Source organism: Myotis daubentonii, chromosome 13, assembly GCF_963259705.1.
Source record: "Myotis daubentonii chromosome 13, mMyoDau2.1, whole genome shotgun sequence".
NCBI lineage: Eukaryota > Metazoa > Chordata > Mammalia > Chiroptera > Vespertilionidae > Myotis > Myotis daubentonii.
In genome coordinates this window covers 46393943-46409358 of record NC_081852.1, presented here as the reverse complement: position 1 = coordinate 46409358, position 15416 = coordinate 46393943, and the positions used below count along the sequence as shown (strand labels likewise).

Below are 15416 nucleotides of genomic sequence, written 5' to 3'. Positions count from 1 at the left end.
ACATTTACTTGCACCCATTGGTTGCTGAGCTTGTAGGATGGGATGGGGCACATGCCCCTGCCCTCAAGGGGCTTGCAGTCCACTAGGGGCAGGTGGAAAGGTTACAGAGGGATGGTAGGTTACCTAGGGAAGGTAGAGATGGAGAAGTGACAGGAGGGCGAAGAGGCCGAAGGACAAGAAAGGCAGGCAAGGAGGGCAGAGCCCCAGAGCAGAGCTGGCCCTGGGCAAGAGCAGGAAGGAGAGGGTAAGAAACCAAGGGAGAGGGAACCAGAGAAGCCCTGGGCAGAGGGGTGTAGGCCATGGTAGAGAAATGCCCACCGAGGAGAGAAGAGGCCGGTTGGGAGGGGCTGGCGGCCAGTGGTGGATATTAAAGGATGGCCTTGCTGGATATCTGGCTCTGGGGATGGCTATGTGCCCATTAGTCTCTCTAATTGTCAAAAATCTAATTTAGTGTCTGGAGCCCAGGCCGGCCTCAGGTTAAATGGAGAGAGGCAGGCCTAGCCATAAATCTGCCCTCCCAGCCTGGGCTGGTGCTAATTCTGCAGTTAAGTGAGGGGGTGAGGAGGGCAGCAAGGTGGGACAGAGAGGGTTCTAGAGAGGGGTTATCTCTGACCCTGATGCCAGCCCCCTCTTGCTGTCATGGCCAGGCCCCCCTTTTGCTGGAGGAAGGGGACTTGCCTGGGGCTCACTTAAACTATGCAGGGGGAAGTACCTCAAATGTGTGAGGAGCTCTGGAGTCTTAGGATCCAAGACCCTCCTCCTCCTGCACGAGAACAGGTGCTCACTGGGGTCTGCGGTCTATGAGGGCTCAGCTCTTGGAAAAGGATTGGTAGGAAGGTCACATTCCCCCATAACATTGTGAGCCTTTGCTGTGGAAAGGGACAAGGAGGCTCACACCATGTGACCAAGTGACTGGTCATCCTATTTACTAGGTGGCTGGTAGTGATGGGTTCAGACATGGGACCCGCGGGAGGCCCTTCCTCAGTGGGGAGAACACAACCCCAGGGCACCACTAGGGCGGCTCAGACACCAAACAAGGTGTGTGGGGACAGAACAGCCCTCCCCTGCCAGGGCGTGTGGCCTGAGGCAGGGGAGGGCTCTCCACCTGGGCTTGGTAATGACCTCACTCCCCTCAGAGCTGCTAATTGAAAGCAAGGGGTGTGGTAGGCGCAGCGGGAAAGGTTGGGGGACTGAGAGGGTTCCCTAAGAGGCTCTGCTTCCATGGGGGGAAGAAAACGATTTCTCCTGGCTTCAGCTCCATCTCACCAGGCACCCACCCGGCCTCTCCTGCTGCTAACGAAGTGCCTTTAATTAGCAGCCTAATAAAATGCTCTTAATTGGCAAGAGCCAATCAGAAAGAAGAGAGGTCTCCTCCCCATCGTCATTGTCGATGGTGGCACAGCTATAGGTTTCAGAGGGAGAAGATTCCAGGCCTAGCCTGGCTTTGGGAAACAGTAACTTCAGGGCTGAGTCTTCCAGGGACGTGCCCTCCACCCCAGCCATCCTGGAGGAAGCTGACACTGGGTTTGAAGGTGAGATGGTAAACTCCCTGGCCCAGTCTCTGCTCAGTACTGCCCAGCTGGCGAGTGACAACTGATTAGATGCCAGGGACCCGAGTGGTCACTGCTGACTCCTCCCTCCCTGCCCTGAGTTGTTAGGTAGATCTAGTATGGTCTTGGGCAGTGTGGGGAGCCCCTGTTCTTGTGCAGGTTGCCCATTTGCAAACATGCTGGGTGCACCTGATGCTCTGCTATGCCTTCAGCTCCAGCAGGGAGAGCTCTGCACGGGGCCCTGTGGTCTCACAGTCTGAGGATGCTGTCATGACTCCAGGAGGGGAGGAGAAGGAGGAGATGGTGTGTAACCTTGTGCCTACTTCCCCAGGTTTGGTTTCAGGAGAGAAGGCAGGTGGGTTTCTCCCAGATGGTCAGTGCCCCCTTTATTTTTACAGTGTGCTGGAGTCTCTGAAAACTGCTCCAGAGCAGTGAGCTCACCTACAAGTCTTCCAGAGGAGAACTTAACAGTCCTGGGTGTGGGTAGGGTTGTGGTAGGCTGAGGAGGCTATGGGGACCTGTACCCAAATTAGACATCAGTTTGGCTTCGATTTAATTCAACATGGAACATTAATTATATGCTTGAGGTCCTATATTTATTCACGCCATTTGGCCCTGACTCCTCTCAGTGTTGTTTTCTCACATTCCTTCAACTTGTATATTGAAAAACTCACTGTCTTACTGACGTTGGGGCAAAGAGACAAGACACTGGAAAATTCACTTTAATCTTATATTTGTAATTTAAGTTACTTTTTTCTGAACAGTTAAAAAAAAACAAAACCAAAACACACTATATTACCATGATTCTAGGTTGTGAACATATTGGTACATTGACTACACATCACCAAAACAGTGTCACAAAAGTCAAAGCAGTCAGCACTTAAGAGTCTAGAGAACAAAGGGCGGAACCAACTGGAAGCCTCAGGGAGCTCACAATGGCTGCCGGGCCTGCCCCATGGTTAGAGTCCAGTGAACACCGCTCAGAACAGTCTGGGTTGGGCTTGAGTCATCATTGATTTGGGAAGGTGTTAGTTTCCTTGGTACCCAGAGGTCTAACCCTTCTCGTTTTTTTCCTTCAAGAAGGGAAGGGTTGGAGGGGAGGTGACGCTTTATAATGCTATTTACCACACTCATCCTTACATGCACACACGAATCAGGAGCTGAGAGAGCCAGCTGGGTGGGCTGTAGAGCACATAGTTTGATGCCATCTGCCTCCAGGAAACTTTAGTACCTAATCATAGGTACTCAACTTCCATAGAAAAGGTTTCAGGATATCAATGCATTAAGTTCCACTTGAAATCAGGTTGCCATAATCATGCTCTTTTGGTTTCTCTTCTCAGTCCCAATAATTTGGAAGTCACAAACAAAGTACAAGTAAAAACAAGAAGCAGAACGCAGCCTTATTCCCCTAAGAGATGGCTGTGTGGATAGAGCCCAGGGAGGACTCAGCCTGCAGGCTCTGGGGGCCCATGATAAAGTGAGAGTTACTCTAGGAGGGAAGAGGGGAAGGGAGGAGAAACAGGGCACCTTCTCATGTTCTGCCGCACCTGGAAAGTCTGAACTCATCTAAATGGGGAAGGAGATCAGAAATGTGGGTTTAAGTCAAATAGTAAACCTGATCATCAGAGAACGTGATGGTCACAGGAGGTGGCTATCTAAGCATCCCTTTTTCTCCGGAAAAGTACTTGGATTCCTCCATAACCATGCTTGCAGCCTTGCCCTCAGGCCGGCACCCTTCTGGTTTGGATTGCTCTCACTTCGGGCAGGAAGGTATTACCTTCTAAGGTAAATGGAGGACACCAAGAAGGTTAATGATACCAATGTCATATAATTTAATTCTAGGAAAGAAAAAAATGCCCTCATTATTTCCAATATTCCCCACCCCCTCCACTCCAGGCCTTTTGTTTCCACACACAATCAAATGCTAGATAAGGACACCAACCCGTGTTCAGACCAGTGGGTACCAAGCGACGGCCAGGAGAAGAGCGCATGTTTTCTTCTCTTCAGCTTTTGATTTTACGAAAAACAAAACAAAACAGGATTTTTCTTACTCAAGCAGAACGCACAATGATTTAGGGGTCCCAGGGTCCTTTCCAGTTCAGAAACAAGTGATGAGGGCCAGGCTTGATTATCTGTCAACAGAGTTCCAGAGAGGCCCTGTCTCTAGAGTTTCTGGCAGAGTCACCAGGATTTTGCCAAGGGACAGTGTAAAAGGCTTCCCATCCACAATCCACACCTGCTTTCAGACTGCACATAAGAGAGTGAAAGGATGTTCTCAGCGGTGGAAAGACACACACGTGCAAGGCTTGCTGGTGTTGTCTGAGCAGCCCAGTGTGAGCGGAGCCCACGTGCCCAGAGCTCCAGGTGCGGGTGTGAGCGCACACTCCTTGCCCACCTTGGAAGGGGCTTCCTCCTGTCTTTAAGGAACATTTCTTTCACACCACATTGGAATTTTAGTGAGAAGAGACTGATCTACAACGGAGACATTTCATTTCCGAGCCCAGAGACACCTTCCGCTCCTTTTCTACCATTCCTTTAAATGTGTTGAGACTTTCTTTGTTTCTCTTTTTTAAAAAGGTCAAACTTTACATTTATTCTAGCCCAGTTGGGGATTAGTGATAATCAATTCCCACTGAAATCATGCAGAGATGGTAAGTGGGGTTTACTTTCTCTGGAAATGAACTTTTACTTACCTGATTATTTCTTCTACAATGAACTGGTAAATGACCCCCCGAGCTGAGAAATGTGACTGACTCAAGTTTTTCAGACCACTTAACTTCATTCCCATTTCCATCAGAGCAGAGGACAACTTGGGGAATCTCCTCGACAGAGCTAACTGCTCCAGGCTGAAGGGCCCACCTCGATATCACTTCTGATGTCCTGGACAGGCTGCAGCACAGTCTTAAAAACAATCTACCTTCAAGTGAACTTCGATGGGAGAGGAAAACCCGTGCACCAATGAATATTCAACAGCTCTCACTTTAGAACAGCAGCATATAACAGAAGGGCTAGTAAAGTTATGGCTATTGGACAATATTTTTAAACAGCTTAAAATCCATGCCTCTTTAATGCCTGAGCTCAGGCTGATGGTCTTGTGCCTCATCTGTAGCAAAACCCTCAACCAATCAAAAAGGCATTAATAGTCAACACAATGGACAAGGAACCATGAGAAGCGACTAGATAGAAAACATTTCTCTGTAGAATGGGTAGTTGGGAAAGGAATTATTCTCAAAAAATATTTCCTGGGCAATGACATCATTACACTGGGAAATACTTTCTGAATATAACCTGGAACTAAAAGCTTAAAAGGACTCATACAGGAAAGAAAAATGCATATGCACAACCTGCCCCTTAGTCTGTAATACGACGTTCAGTCTGGGTACGTTTTGGGAAGGGGACACCTTTTTACAAATCGGAGGAAAGACGGCTTTCTCTTGCCTCCCCTTTTGCTGAACTAACGGGGGCCTAGCTTTGAGGTCACCTGTAACTGGCTCCCATTCCGCTCCTTTACAGCCACCAGTTAGACAGGGGCTTTCTTTTGCTCAACTGCTTTGATCAGGAATGGAAACAACAGGCCAGACAGCTCAGCTTCCAAGGGAAACGTGAGACTGTACTGTGGCCTCGGGCTTTTGATGGGTGTGCCCAGGCCACCAGGAATGGCTGGCGCAGGCCCACTCCCACCCCCACGCTGGTCGTATTCCCTGTGCTCCCAGGTTGGGTGGCACAGGTGCCTGCATCTGAATCCCACGCAGCTGCCTTCCAAGTGGCAGGTCAGCCTGGCCCTTGCTGAGGTCCATTTGTTTATGTTATTAACTAACTCCCAGAGCTATTGGTTGGGGAGAGTGGAGAGTAACATATGACCAGGAAGAGGAAGAAAAGGAAAGCGAAGGCAGTTTCTGCCCAAGTAATAAACCCTGTGTGCCAAACTTCACCCTGATCTGCGCTCTCTGGCAGCTTTGCCCTTTGAAAATACCAGGTTTGGGAAAAGCAGAAGGAAGGGTCTGCAGTGCAAGGTTGAGATGACGAGCTTGATTTTTGGAAATGGTATTTACTGGCCTAAATGAAAAAGAAATGAACTTTTAATCCCGACCACCTCTTAAGCTACTCTGATGGGTGGTCTTGGCAAAGATACAGGTGCCTGGGTGCTCACAGGCCCTGATGAGGAAATCTGAGACGTGAAATTATGCAGAACGTACCACGCGACTGGCTCCGGCCATTTCAAGCCTTCCTGTGGGCTGAGCCTTACCAGTGATTTAAGATGAAGTACAATGCTTTTTATTACACATCTAATTGTTAATGAGAGGAAATGCAATCAGCAGCTCCTTTTCACACTCTACATGGAACCGAGGAGACTGCTGAGTCCAGAAAAGATGTGGCCGTTGATGGAGCCCAGGAAATTTCTGCCCCCCTTTTTGGGGAGGGTGTTAGAAGGAGAAGAGAGGAGAGGTGCAAATATGATGAAAGTACCATGTCTGAAAATGCACTGTTGTCATATAGGGTCACTTGCAGCAAAAGCCTCGGTTTGAAATTTTAACTGAACAGCATTTAACTCTTCCAAGTGTTGCATTTTCTAGCCGATTTGCCTCATGCTAACTGAGGACACTCTCTTCATCCTTGTTCTTCTCAGGTGGAGCAGAGAACAGGTTGAAGGGGTGGAGGGAGGGGGAAGAGGGACAGAAAGAGAGAAAAGAGATGGAGGAAAGAGGCCCAGATCGTCAAGTGTGCTCATTCTTCTTGTCTCTCTTTCTTGCCCCAGAGGCTATAAGGAGCGCTGTCTCCTAAGCACAGTGGGGCTCGCTGAGCTTGCCAGGCGCTGGGCATTCCTGTAGTTCTCAGGGAGACACTGGGTGCTGTCTGGCTTGAAGTTGTATCCCCCTCTCCCCTAGAAGTGAGTCTCTCCCAGCAGGTATATAGGGAAACTAGTTCTTCTGCTTAACGGCAAAGCAAGAGAGATTCTGGCAAAACATTAAATATATTTATAAGTCATCTTTGTCTGGAACCAAATGAGGAAAAAACAGGTGCACAGGGGAAAGGAGGAGGGGAAGTGAGGTGAGGTTTAAAAGTTCTAATCATTCACGAAAGATAAAAGACATCTGATAGCAGCACGGAAGCAGTCAGCTGTGCTGAGCAGACCCTCCTGAGTCGACTGCAGACCACTGTGTCCCAACAGGAGTCTCAAAGCCCCACTCCTCGGCTAGTCCGGGGAAAGTGGGTAATATTTTGATTGTTACTGTTGTTGCTCATCCTGGTATTGGCAGATACGTTAAATACCGCAACTTTAATGAGTCCTGTGTGAAAACAGAGCAAATAATCATTAGTCCCTTTCCCTGTATTTCTCACTTGCTCTATGAGAAAAAGAACTAACTTAGCTGTCACACAGGAGAAAGGCTCCAAGGTCCTCCATAATGCCTGCTCTTGGCCTGTGGCCAGCAGAGCTTCCGTTAAAGGCTACAGGGCCTGTCTGGGGACTTGGCAGGGGGCTCACTGTCATGTTGAGGGCCACTATGCTTACACAGAGTGACTACAGTGGGTGTCTTCAGAGATAGATGTGTAGGTGGTGGCTGGATATGTGGCTTGGAGACTAAGGCAGAGATTGGGACTAGAGATACAAATTTGAGAGTCATCTACACTGAGATGAGAGCTGAAGCCTTGGGAAGAGACAAGGCAGCCAAAGAAGGGAGCTTAGATAAGGAAGAAAGGCCTGAGACAGACTCTTATGGGATGTGTGTGTATGTTTTAGGGGTGAGAGGGGAAGGAGACATAAGCTGTAAGAGCATCAGGAACAATATTAAATATGGCAAAATGCCATAGAAAACTCAGGAGCAGAAAATTTTGGCAAAAGGAGGGGAAAGGTAACATGATTACAATATTAACATTAATAAACCACTTTTTACTAAGGACTTGTTAGGTGCTAGGCACTGTGCCAAGCACTAAGAATTTTACACATAACATTTCAATGTAACACTCACAACAGCTCTGTGTACTATATACTGCAACCCTCATTTTGCTAATAAGGAAACTAAGGCTGTGGGAAGTTACTTGCCCAAGCGCACACAGCTAGAATTCTCACCAAGGTGTGCCTGTGTGACTTGGTTGAGGAGGCTGAGGGATGAGGAAGCAGCATGTCCTCTGTAAGACGTGAGCACTGATATTAGCCCCGAAGGGCACAGACCACCCACTCAGAAGAACCACGTAAAAAGATGTGCAGAAAAGTGTACTAAATGTGCACTTCCTTCACAGCCATCGAGGCAAGTGTGGGAAATGAGAAATCACAATGATGGCAAGGCTCCCAGCAGTAGTGCAGTTCCCCCCAAACAACCATCACCGAATGTATGTGAATATACCACAAATAGATAAAGATGAATTTTAGGATCTCTTCCTGCCTCCGAGGGAGGATGAAGACTTGAATGGGAGAACACATGGAGTTCTCACCAACTCAGAGCCACTTCCAAGGTCAAAAGACAGTTCATTTTTAGAGGAGGTGGGGAGTGGGGATAAGCTAACTTTTTAAAATCAAATGACACTAACAGAGCTGTGAGAGGCCAGCTTATTCACCATGAGATTTTCCCATTGGTACATTTGACTACCTACTTGATTTAACGGGTCTTTAATTATAGGCACTGGTTTAATCTGGGAACTACAAAAAGCCACAGGTTTTTGAGTCATTACTCTTAGTTTTGAAACTGATTCAAATCTTTCTTTTGAAAGTTTTTTGAATTTTTATTTATTTATTTAAAAAAATTTTTTTGAGAGAGAACATTGATTTGTTGTTCCACTTATTTATGCATTCATTGGTTGATTCTTGTATGTGCCCTTACCGGGCTGACCTGGGATGGAACCTGTAACTAGGCGTATCTAGATGATGATCTAACCAACTGAGTTGCCCAGCCAAGGCTAAATCTCTTATTTTCTGAACAATTCTATTAGATAACTGGGGCAGGAATTATTAGTTCTATTGCACAAGGGTCATCTAGATCTAATTCCAGAATCATCTAGAACTGAGGCTGGCTTCCTTGATGAAGGCAGCATCCAATATGCAGCCCCAGCCCTGTCTCATGGTGGCAGCTTCCCTTGCTTTACAGGACTTGGAAAGATAAAGGACATGAGAAGCTCCATGAACTAGCAACACCTTACAGCCAACATTCCATCTCCTACCCACAGTGCCATGCACACAGTTCTTTTTCATACCTGGGCAAGTATGAGGTCAGTATATGATTATTTATCTGGAGATATAGGTGTATGTTCGAGAAGGGGAGCGGGGGGGTTCAGCTTGGGCAGTTGGATCATTTAGAAAGTCCCAGATGAGGATTGTATCATCGTGTGAACTACTGACAATCTGGAATTCATCAAACTGGAGTCGGAAAACTCTTCCAGAATGCTCCTAAAGAAGCAGAAACAGAAACTTCTAAACTACTCAGAATCAAAAGGACAAATTCAGTAACATGTCAAAAGGAGTCTATGAAAAGGCTATGTTATCCTGATAATTTTCTCTATCATTTAGCTATTTCAAGAACACAGAGAAAAAAACTTAATTTGAATTAAAGGCAGGATGAAAAAGTCAAATACTGGGCAGTTGATTTCATACATAATCAAAGCAATATTCACTAGAGCTGAGGCATGCCCAATAGCATGCTAGTTTCTCACTGCTAACTCTCCTAGGCTGAGGCTGAACCAGACCATTCCTCAGTGCTTCCCTGGCCTTAGCCTCTCTCTGTACCTCTAGGGTTCTTCTACAATTAGAGGCCAAGGACTGATAAGCAATAAGAAGTGGTGTGCTGGTAAGAGTTTATCAGCTAGTTAACTCTCCCCAATTGTAAAAGCATCTGCACATTTTCATGGTGTAAATATTCCTACCCTGGCTCTAGCTGGTTTGGCTCAGTGGTTAGAGTGTCAGCCTGTGAACCAAAGGGTCTCAGGTTTGATTCTGGTCAAGGGAATGTACCGTGGTTGCAGGCTCCTCCCCGCCCAGGCCCTGGTCGGGGCTCGTGCAGGAGGCAACCAATCGATGTGTTTCTTTCACACCGATGTTTCTCTCTGTCTTTCCCTCTCTCTTCCACTCTCCCTAAAAATCAATGGAAAAATATCCTTGGGTGAAGATTAACAAACAAACAAAAACAAACAAACACAAAAAAACCAAAAATTCCTATCCTGGCCATTTTCAATCTACCTATATGAGGCCAACCAGATTGCAAAAATCATAATTTAATTGAATCTCATAAGCAGTTATAAGCATATTTTTTAATATATTTTATTGATTATTCACAGAGAGGAAGGGAGAGAGATAGAGAGTTAGAAACATCGATGAGAGAGAAACATCGATCAGCTGCCTCCTGCACACCCCCCAGTGGGGATGTGCCCGCAACCTAGGTACATGCCCTTGACCGGAATCGAACCTGGGACCCTTCAGTCCGCAGGCCGACGCTCTATCCACTGAGCCAAACCGGTTTCGGCATAAGCATATTTTGTATACCGTTGTAGTAACCACCACCCTGATCACTTTCAGTATCCCAAAAAGCACTCTCATGCCCCTTACAAAGTCGATACTACCTTCACCCCAATGCTGTCATCAATTCATTTTTCCTGTTCTTCGATTTCCTATAGATACACTCATAACAGCATGTATTCTTTTTGCCTGGTTTCTTTCATTCAACAGTGTAAGATTACTCTCTGTTACTGCATGCAACTGAAGTTCATTCTTTTTTCATTTAGTTATTACTGGTTGATGTTCCATTATATGAACACACTATACCTTCCCGTCTCCTTTGGTGGATATACAAGGCTGATTGTAGTTTTGGCTATTATAAATAAAGTTCCTATGAACATTCATGTCTTTTGATAGATTTATGCACTCATTTCACCTAGGAGTAGAACTGTATGTTTAGCTTTAGTAGATATGGTGAAGCAATTTTTAAAAAGTTGTGCAAATTTATACTCCCACCAGCCATGTATCAGAGTTCCAGTTGATTCACATCTTCAACAAATTGATACTGTCAATCTTTTAAATTTTAGCTATTTTGATAGATTTGTAGTATAGTGGTATTTTAGTGGAGTTTTAATTTGCATTTTTCTTTATGAAGTTGAAACAGTTCCTCTCTATTTCTAGTTTGCTGAGAGTTTATCACGAATAGATGTTAGATTTTGCCAAATGCATCTATTGATATAGTCATGTGCTTTTTCTTCTTTAACCTTTGATGTGATGGATTACATTAACTGGTTTCTGAATATTACACCTGCTTTGTATAACTAGAATAAATCTTACTTGATCATGATGTGTAATTCTTTTTATACACTGTTGGACTCAATCTCCTAATATTTTGTTAAAATTTATCTTAATATAAGTTACTTCATTTTATTGAGATTTGAAAAATATTGGCATACCTTTAAAATAGTTTCAGGAATTTCCCTTATTGTGAAATCACTAAACATAAGGAGAATAAAGATCACACTTAAATCTGAAGCAAATGGTTTACAATATTACCAAAAAAGCCCACCTAATAAACTCATATTAGTTATGAAATTGTGTTTTATTTTCTTATATTTTTGTCTTGTTTTGGTATTATGGTGATTCTGGCCTCCCAGAGTAAATTAGGAAGTATTCACTCTGCTTATATCTTCTGAAAGAGATTGTACAGAACTGGTATAATGTCTTCCTCAAACATTTGGTAGAATTCACCAGTGAACCCATTTGGGCCTGGTGCTTTCCGTCCTGGAAGGTTATTAATTATTGCTTCAATTTCTTTAATACATATATGCCTATTCAGATTGTCTATTTCTTCTGAAGTGAGTTGTGGAAGATTATGTCTTTCAAGGAATTTGTCCATTTCATCTAGGTTATCAAGTCTGGGGCATAGAGTTGTTTATAGTATTCCTTTATTATTATCCTTTTCATGTTCATGAAATTTGTAGTGATGCAAAGTTGTGCTTAACATTCAAAAATCAATGTAATAACCAATTAACAGAATAAAGGTAAAAATATAAGATCATCTCAATGGATGCAGATAAAAACATTTAACAAAATCCAACATCTATTTCTAATAAAAACTCTCAGCAATCGAGGAACAGAAAGGAACTTCTAATATCCCGATTTTATCTACAAAAAACCTAAAGCTAACACACACACACACACACAATGGTGAATGACCAAATGCTTTTTCCCCAAGAAAAGGACATCCACTGTTAATTCTTTTGAACATTATACTGAAGATCTTAGTCAGTACAAGAAAACAAGAAAGAGAAATAAAGGAACACAGGTTGAAAAAGAAGTAAAAGTGTATTTGTACATACTTGCAATGAACAATCCAGAAATTTCAAAATACTATTTATAACAGCATTAAAAATATGAAATATTAGAGATAAATATGACAAAAGACGTATAAGACCTTTGAAAGCTATAAAACATTTTTGAGAATTTTTTAAAAGACCTAAACAAATAGAGAGACATACTGTATTCATGAATCAGAAGACTCAGTATTTTTAAGAGTTACTTTTCTCCAATCGAAATTGATCTGGATTTAACATGATCCCAATGAAAATCTCAGCAGGTTTATTGGGTGGAGGTGGGGGGTAAAATTGGCAGATTCTAAAATTCACATGAAAATTCAAAGGACCCCAAAAAACTTTGAAAAGTACGAAGTTAAAGGACTTATACTACTAGGTTTCATGAGTTATTAAAAAGCCGCAGTAACCAAGTTAATATGATACTGGTATCAAGATAGACAAATAGACAAAAAGATCATTGGAACTGAATAGGTCCATAAATAGAGACCCCCACATATATGGTTAACAGGTTTTGACAAAGATGCAAAGGCAATTCAGAGGAAAAAGGATAGTCTTGAATAAATGGTACTGGAACAACTGGATATCCATATGAATTTTAAACCATACCTCATACCATCCACAAAAATGAACTCAAAATTCAGTAAGAAACCCACTCAATTAAAAAAATGGGCAAAAGATTCAAACAGACACTTCACCAAAATAGGTACGTGTTCAAGTAAACACATGAAATGATGCTCAACATTAACATTAGGAATATGCAAATTAAGATCACAATGAAGTACCACCGGACACTTGGAATGACTCACATTAAAAAGACTGTACACTAAGTAGTGGTAAGGATGTGGAGTAACTGCACTGTTGTATTGCAATGTTAAATGGTACAACTACTTTGGAAAACAGTTTGGCAGTTTCTAGAAATATTAAACGTACATTTACCATATGATCTAGAAATTCTGCTCCTAGGATTTATCTGGGAGAAATGTAAGCTTATGTTCATATAAAGATTTGCACATAATGTTTATAGAAAATTTATTTGTAATAGCCCCAAACTGGAAACAATCCAAATTTTCACCAACTGGCAAGTGGATAAGTTGTGGTATAATCATACAATGAAATACTACTTAGCAATGAACTACTGATTTACATCAACAACATAGGAGAATATAAAAATAATTAGGCTTAATGAAAAGAGGCAAAAAAGAGTACATACTCTTTTTTGATTCCATAATTAAACCATAAAAATGCAAACTAATCAACATTAACAAACAGCAGATTAGTGGCTGCTTGGGGACTGGAGCAGGGGGAAATGGGCAGAATGGGAAGGAAGGATTACATAGGAGGCATGAGAATACGTTCATTATCTTGGTTGAAGTGATAGTTTCATTGGTATGCACATATGTTAAAATTTACTAAGTTGCATATTTTATTGTATGTTAATTATATTTCAACTAGAGGTCCAGTGCACAAAAATTTGTGCACTCAGGGGGTCCCTCAGCCTGGCCTGTGCCCTCTCACAGTCCGGGACCCCTTGGGGCATGTTCACCTGCCGGCTTAGGCCCACTCCCCAGGGGATCAGGCCTAAGCTGGCATCCTTCTGGCAGCCCAGGAGCCCTTGGGGGATGTCCGACTGACGGAGGTGAGAGAGGCTTCTGCCACCGCCACAGAGCTTGCAGCCCTTAGCCTGGCTTGTGGCTGAGCGGAGCTCCCCATGTGGGAGCTCACTGACCACCAGGGGGCAGCTCCTGCATTGAGCATCTGCCCCGTCCTGGTCAGTACATGTCATAGTGAATGGTCGTTCCTGGTCGTTCCACTGTTAGGGTCAATTTGCATATTACCCTTTTACTATATAGGATAAATCGCTTTTTAAAAATTTAAGAGAACTCAATAAATGAGGACAAGATTTGAACAGACACTTCACAAAAGAACATGAAAAGTTGTTCTACACCATTAGTTATCACAAAAATGCAAATTAAAACTATAACCATTACACACTCATTCAAATGGTTATTAATTAAAAAAAACCCTGACAATACTAGCTCTGGCCAGTGTGGCTCACTTGCTTGGGCATTGCCGGGAGCCAGTCCATCCTTGCTGTTTCAAGGGACCTGGCATATATGGCATACTCTTCTTAATATGTTTGCTCACCTTCTTGGCACTATGTGTTTTAACCAAGGTCACCTCTCTGAGAAAGGTTGTTTCCCCAGGTAGGGATTTTCCCCTGAAGTTAGGGAGGGAATAAAACCCCTTAACTAAGTGCCAGGCGGGTAATTAATCACTTTAACTACGAACAATCATGCTTAAGCTACATAATTTTTACTCCCTGGAATGGAGATAAGAAACGCCCTAACCTTTGGAATAGAGATTGATAGGATTGGAATCAACTGGTATAAATACAGATGTAACAAGACAACAGGACACAGAACCTAGACACAGAACCTAGACACAGAACCTAGACACAGAACCTAGACACAGAACCTACAGACAGAAGAACTTCGCTGGAGAGAACATGGCAAAAGATCCTGGACAGAAACTGGGGACAGAACCTAGAGACAGAACCTAGCGAGAGAACATGGCAAAAGATCCTGGACAGAAACTAGAGACAGAACCTAGAGACAGAACCTAGCGAGAGAACATGGCAAAAGATCCTGGACAGAAACTGGCCACAGAACCTAGAGACAGAACCTAGCGAGAGAACATGGCTGAAGAACCTAGAGACAGAACCTGGCTACAGAACCTGGATAGAACATGGCAAGAGAACCTGACTAGAACCTGGTGACTGAACCTGGCTGGAGAACCTGGACAGAACCTGGCTGGAGAACCTAGCAAGGGAACATGGCTACAGAACCTGGCTGGAGAACCTGGCTGGAGAACCTAGCAAGAGAACATGGACACAGAACCTGGCTGGAGATCCTAACCAGAACTTCGCTGGAGATCCTGACCAGAACTTGGCTAGAGATCCTGGCTAGGCTGCTGATCAACTGAACGCTGTCTCTGTGTCATTCCTTCTTCGCCAACTCCGTCCACACCTTTGGGGACCCCTGGACCTGCTGGGGTTGGACCCCAGCATCTGGCGCCCGAACAGGGACCCCTAGGTAAGCCCCACTCTCGGGACGGATCGGACTCCACCGTAGGAAGAGGGTGGATAGTCTTCGCTGACTCCGTCCACACCTTTGGGGACCCCTGGACCTGCTGGGGTTGGACCCCAGCAGGGCATAGACCCATGCAATGAAAGGTTGCTAGTTTGATTCCCGGTCAGGGCACAGGCCCAGGTTGCAGGCTCGATTCCTGGTAGGGTGCATGCAGGAGGCAACTGACCAATGTTCGTTCGCATCAATGTTTCTCTCTCTCTCCCCCTAAAAATCATTTAAAAATCTTAAAAACACACACACACAAAACTGACAATACTAAGTGCTATCAAGGATGTGGAAAAGTGGGACTCTCATACATTGTTAGTGGAAATGTAAAGTGGCATACATTTGCAAGCTTCCAAAATGCCACTTTGGAAAATAGCTTAGTACTTCTTTTAAATTTAAACATACACTTATCATAGAAATTTCAGTTATAGGTATTTACCCAAGAAAAATGAAA

At 44.0% G+C, this 15416-nt stretch overlaps 1 protein-coding gene across 13 annotated transcripts in view; it reads right to left on the bottom strand.

Annotated features, from left to right (window-relative positions):
• Nucleotides 1-2266: 2266 nt before the first annotated feature.
• BTRC (beta-transducin repeat containing E3 ubiquitin protein ligase) overlaps nt 2267-15416 on the bottom strand; it is a 180457-nt gene continuing 167307 nt past the window's right edge. For 12 of the 13 annotated variants that reach the window (XM_059661142.1, XM_059661145.1, XM_059661144.1 and 9 more), the window contains 2 exons: nt 8739-8931; nt 2267-6838 (listed from right to left, as the gene is read on the bottom strand). In XM_059661142.1, coding sequence (XP_059517125.1) covers nt 8770-8931 — 162 coding nt within the window. In that variant the 3' untranslated portion in view covers nt 2267-6838; nt 8739-8769. The remainder of the gene's footprint in view (nt 6839-8738; nt 8932-15416) is intronic. The other variant, XM_059661148.1, reaches the window with a different exon arrangement.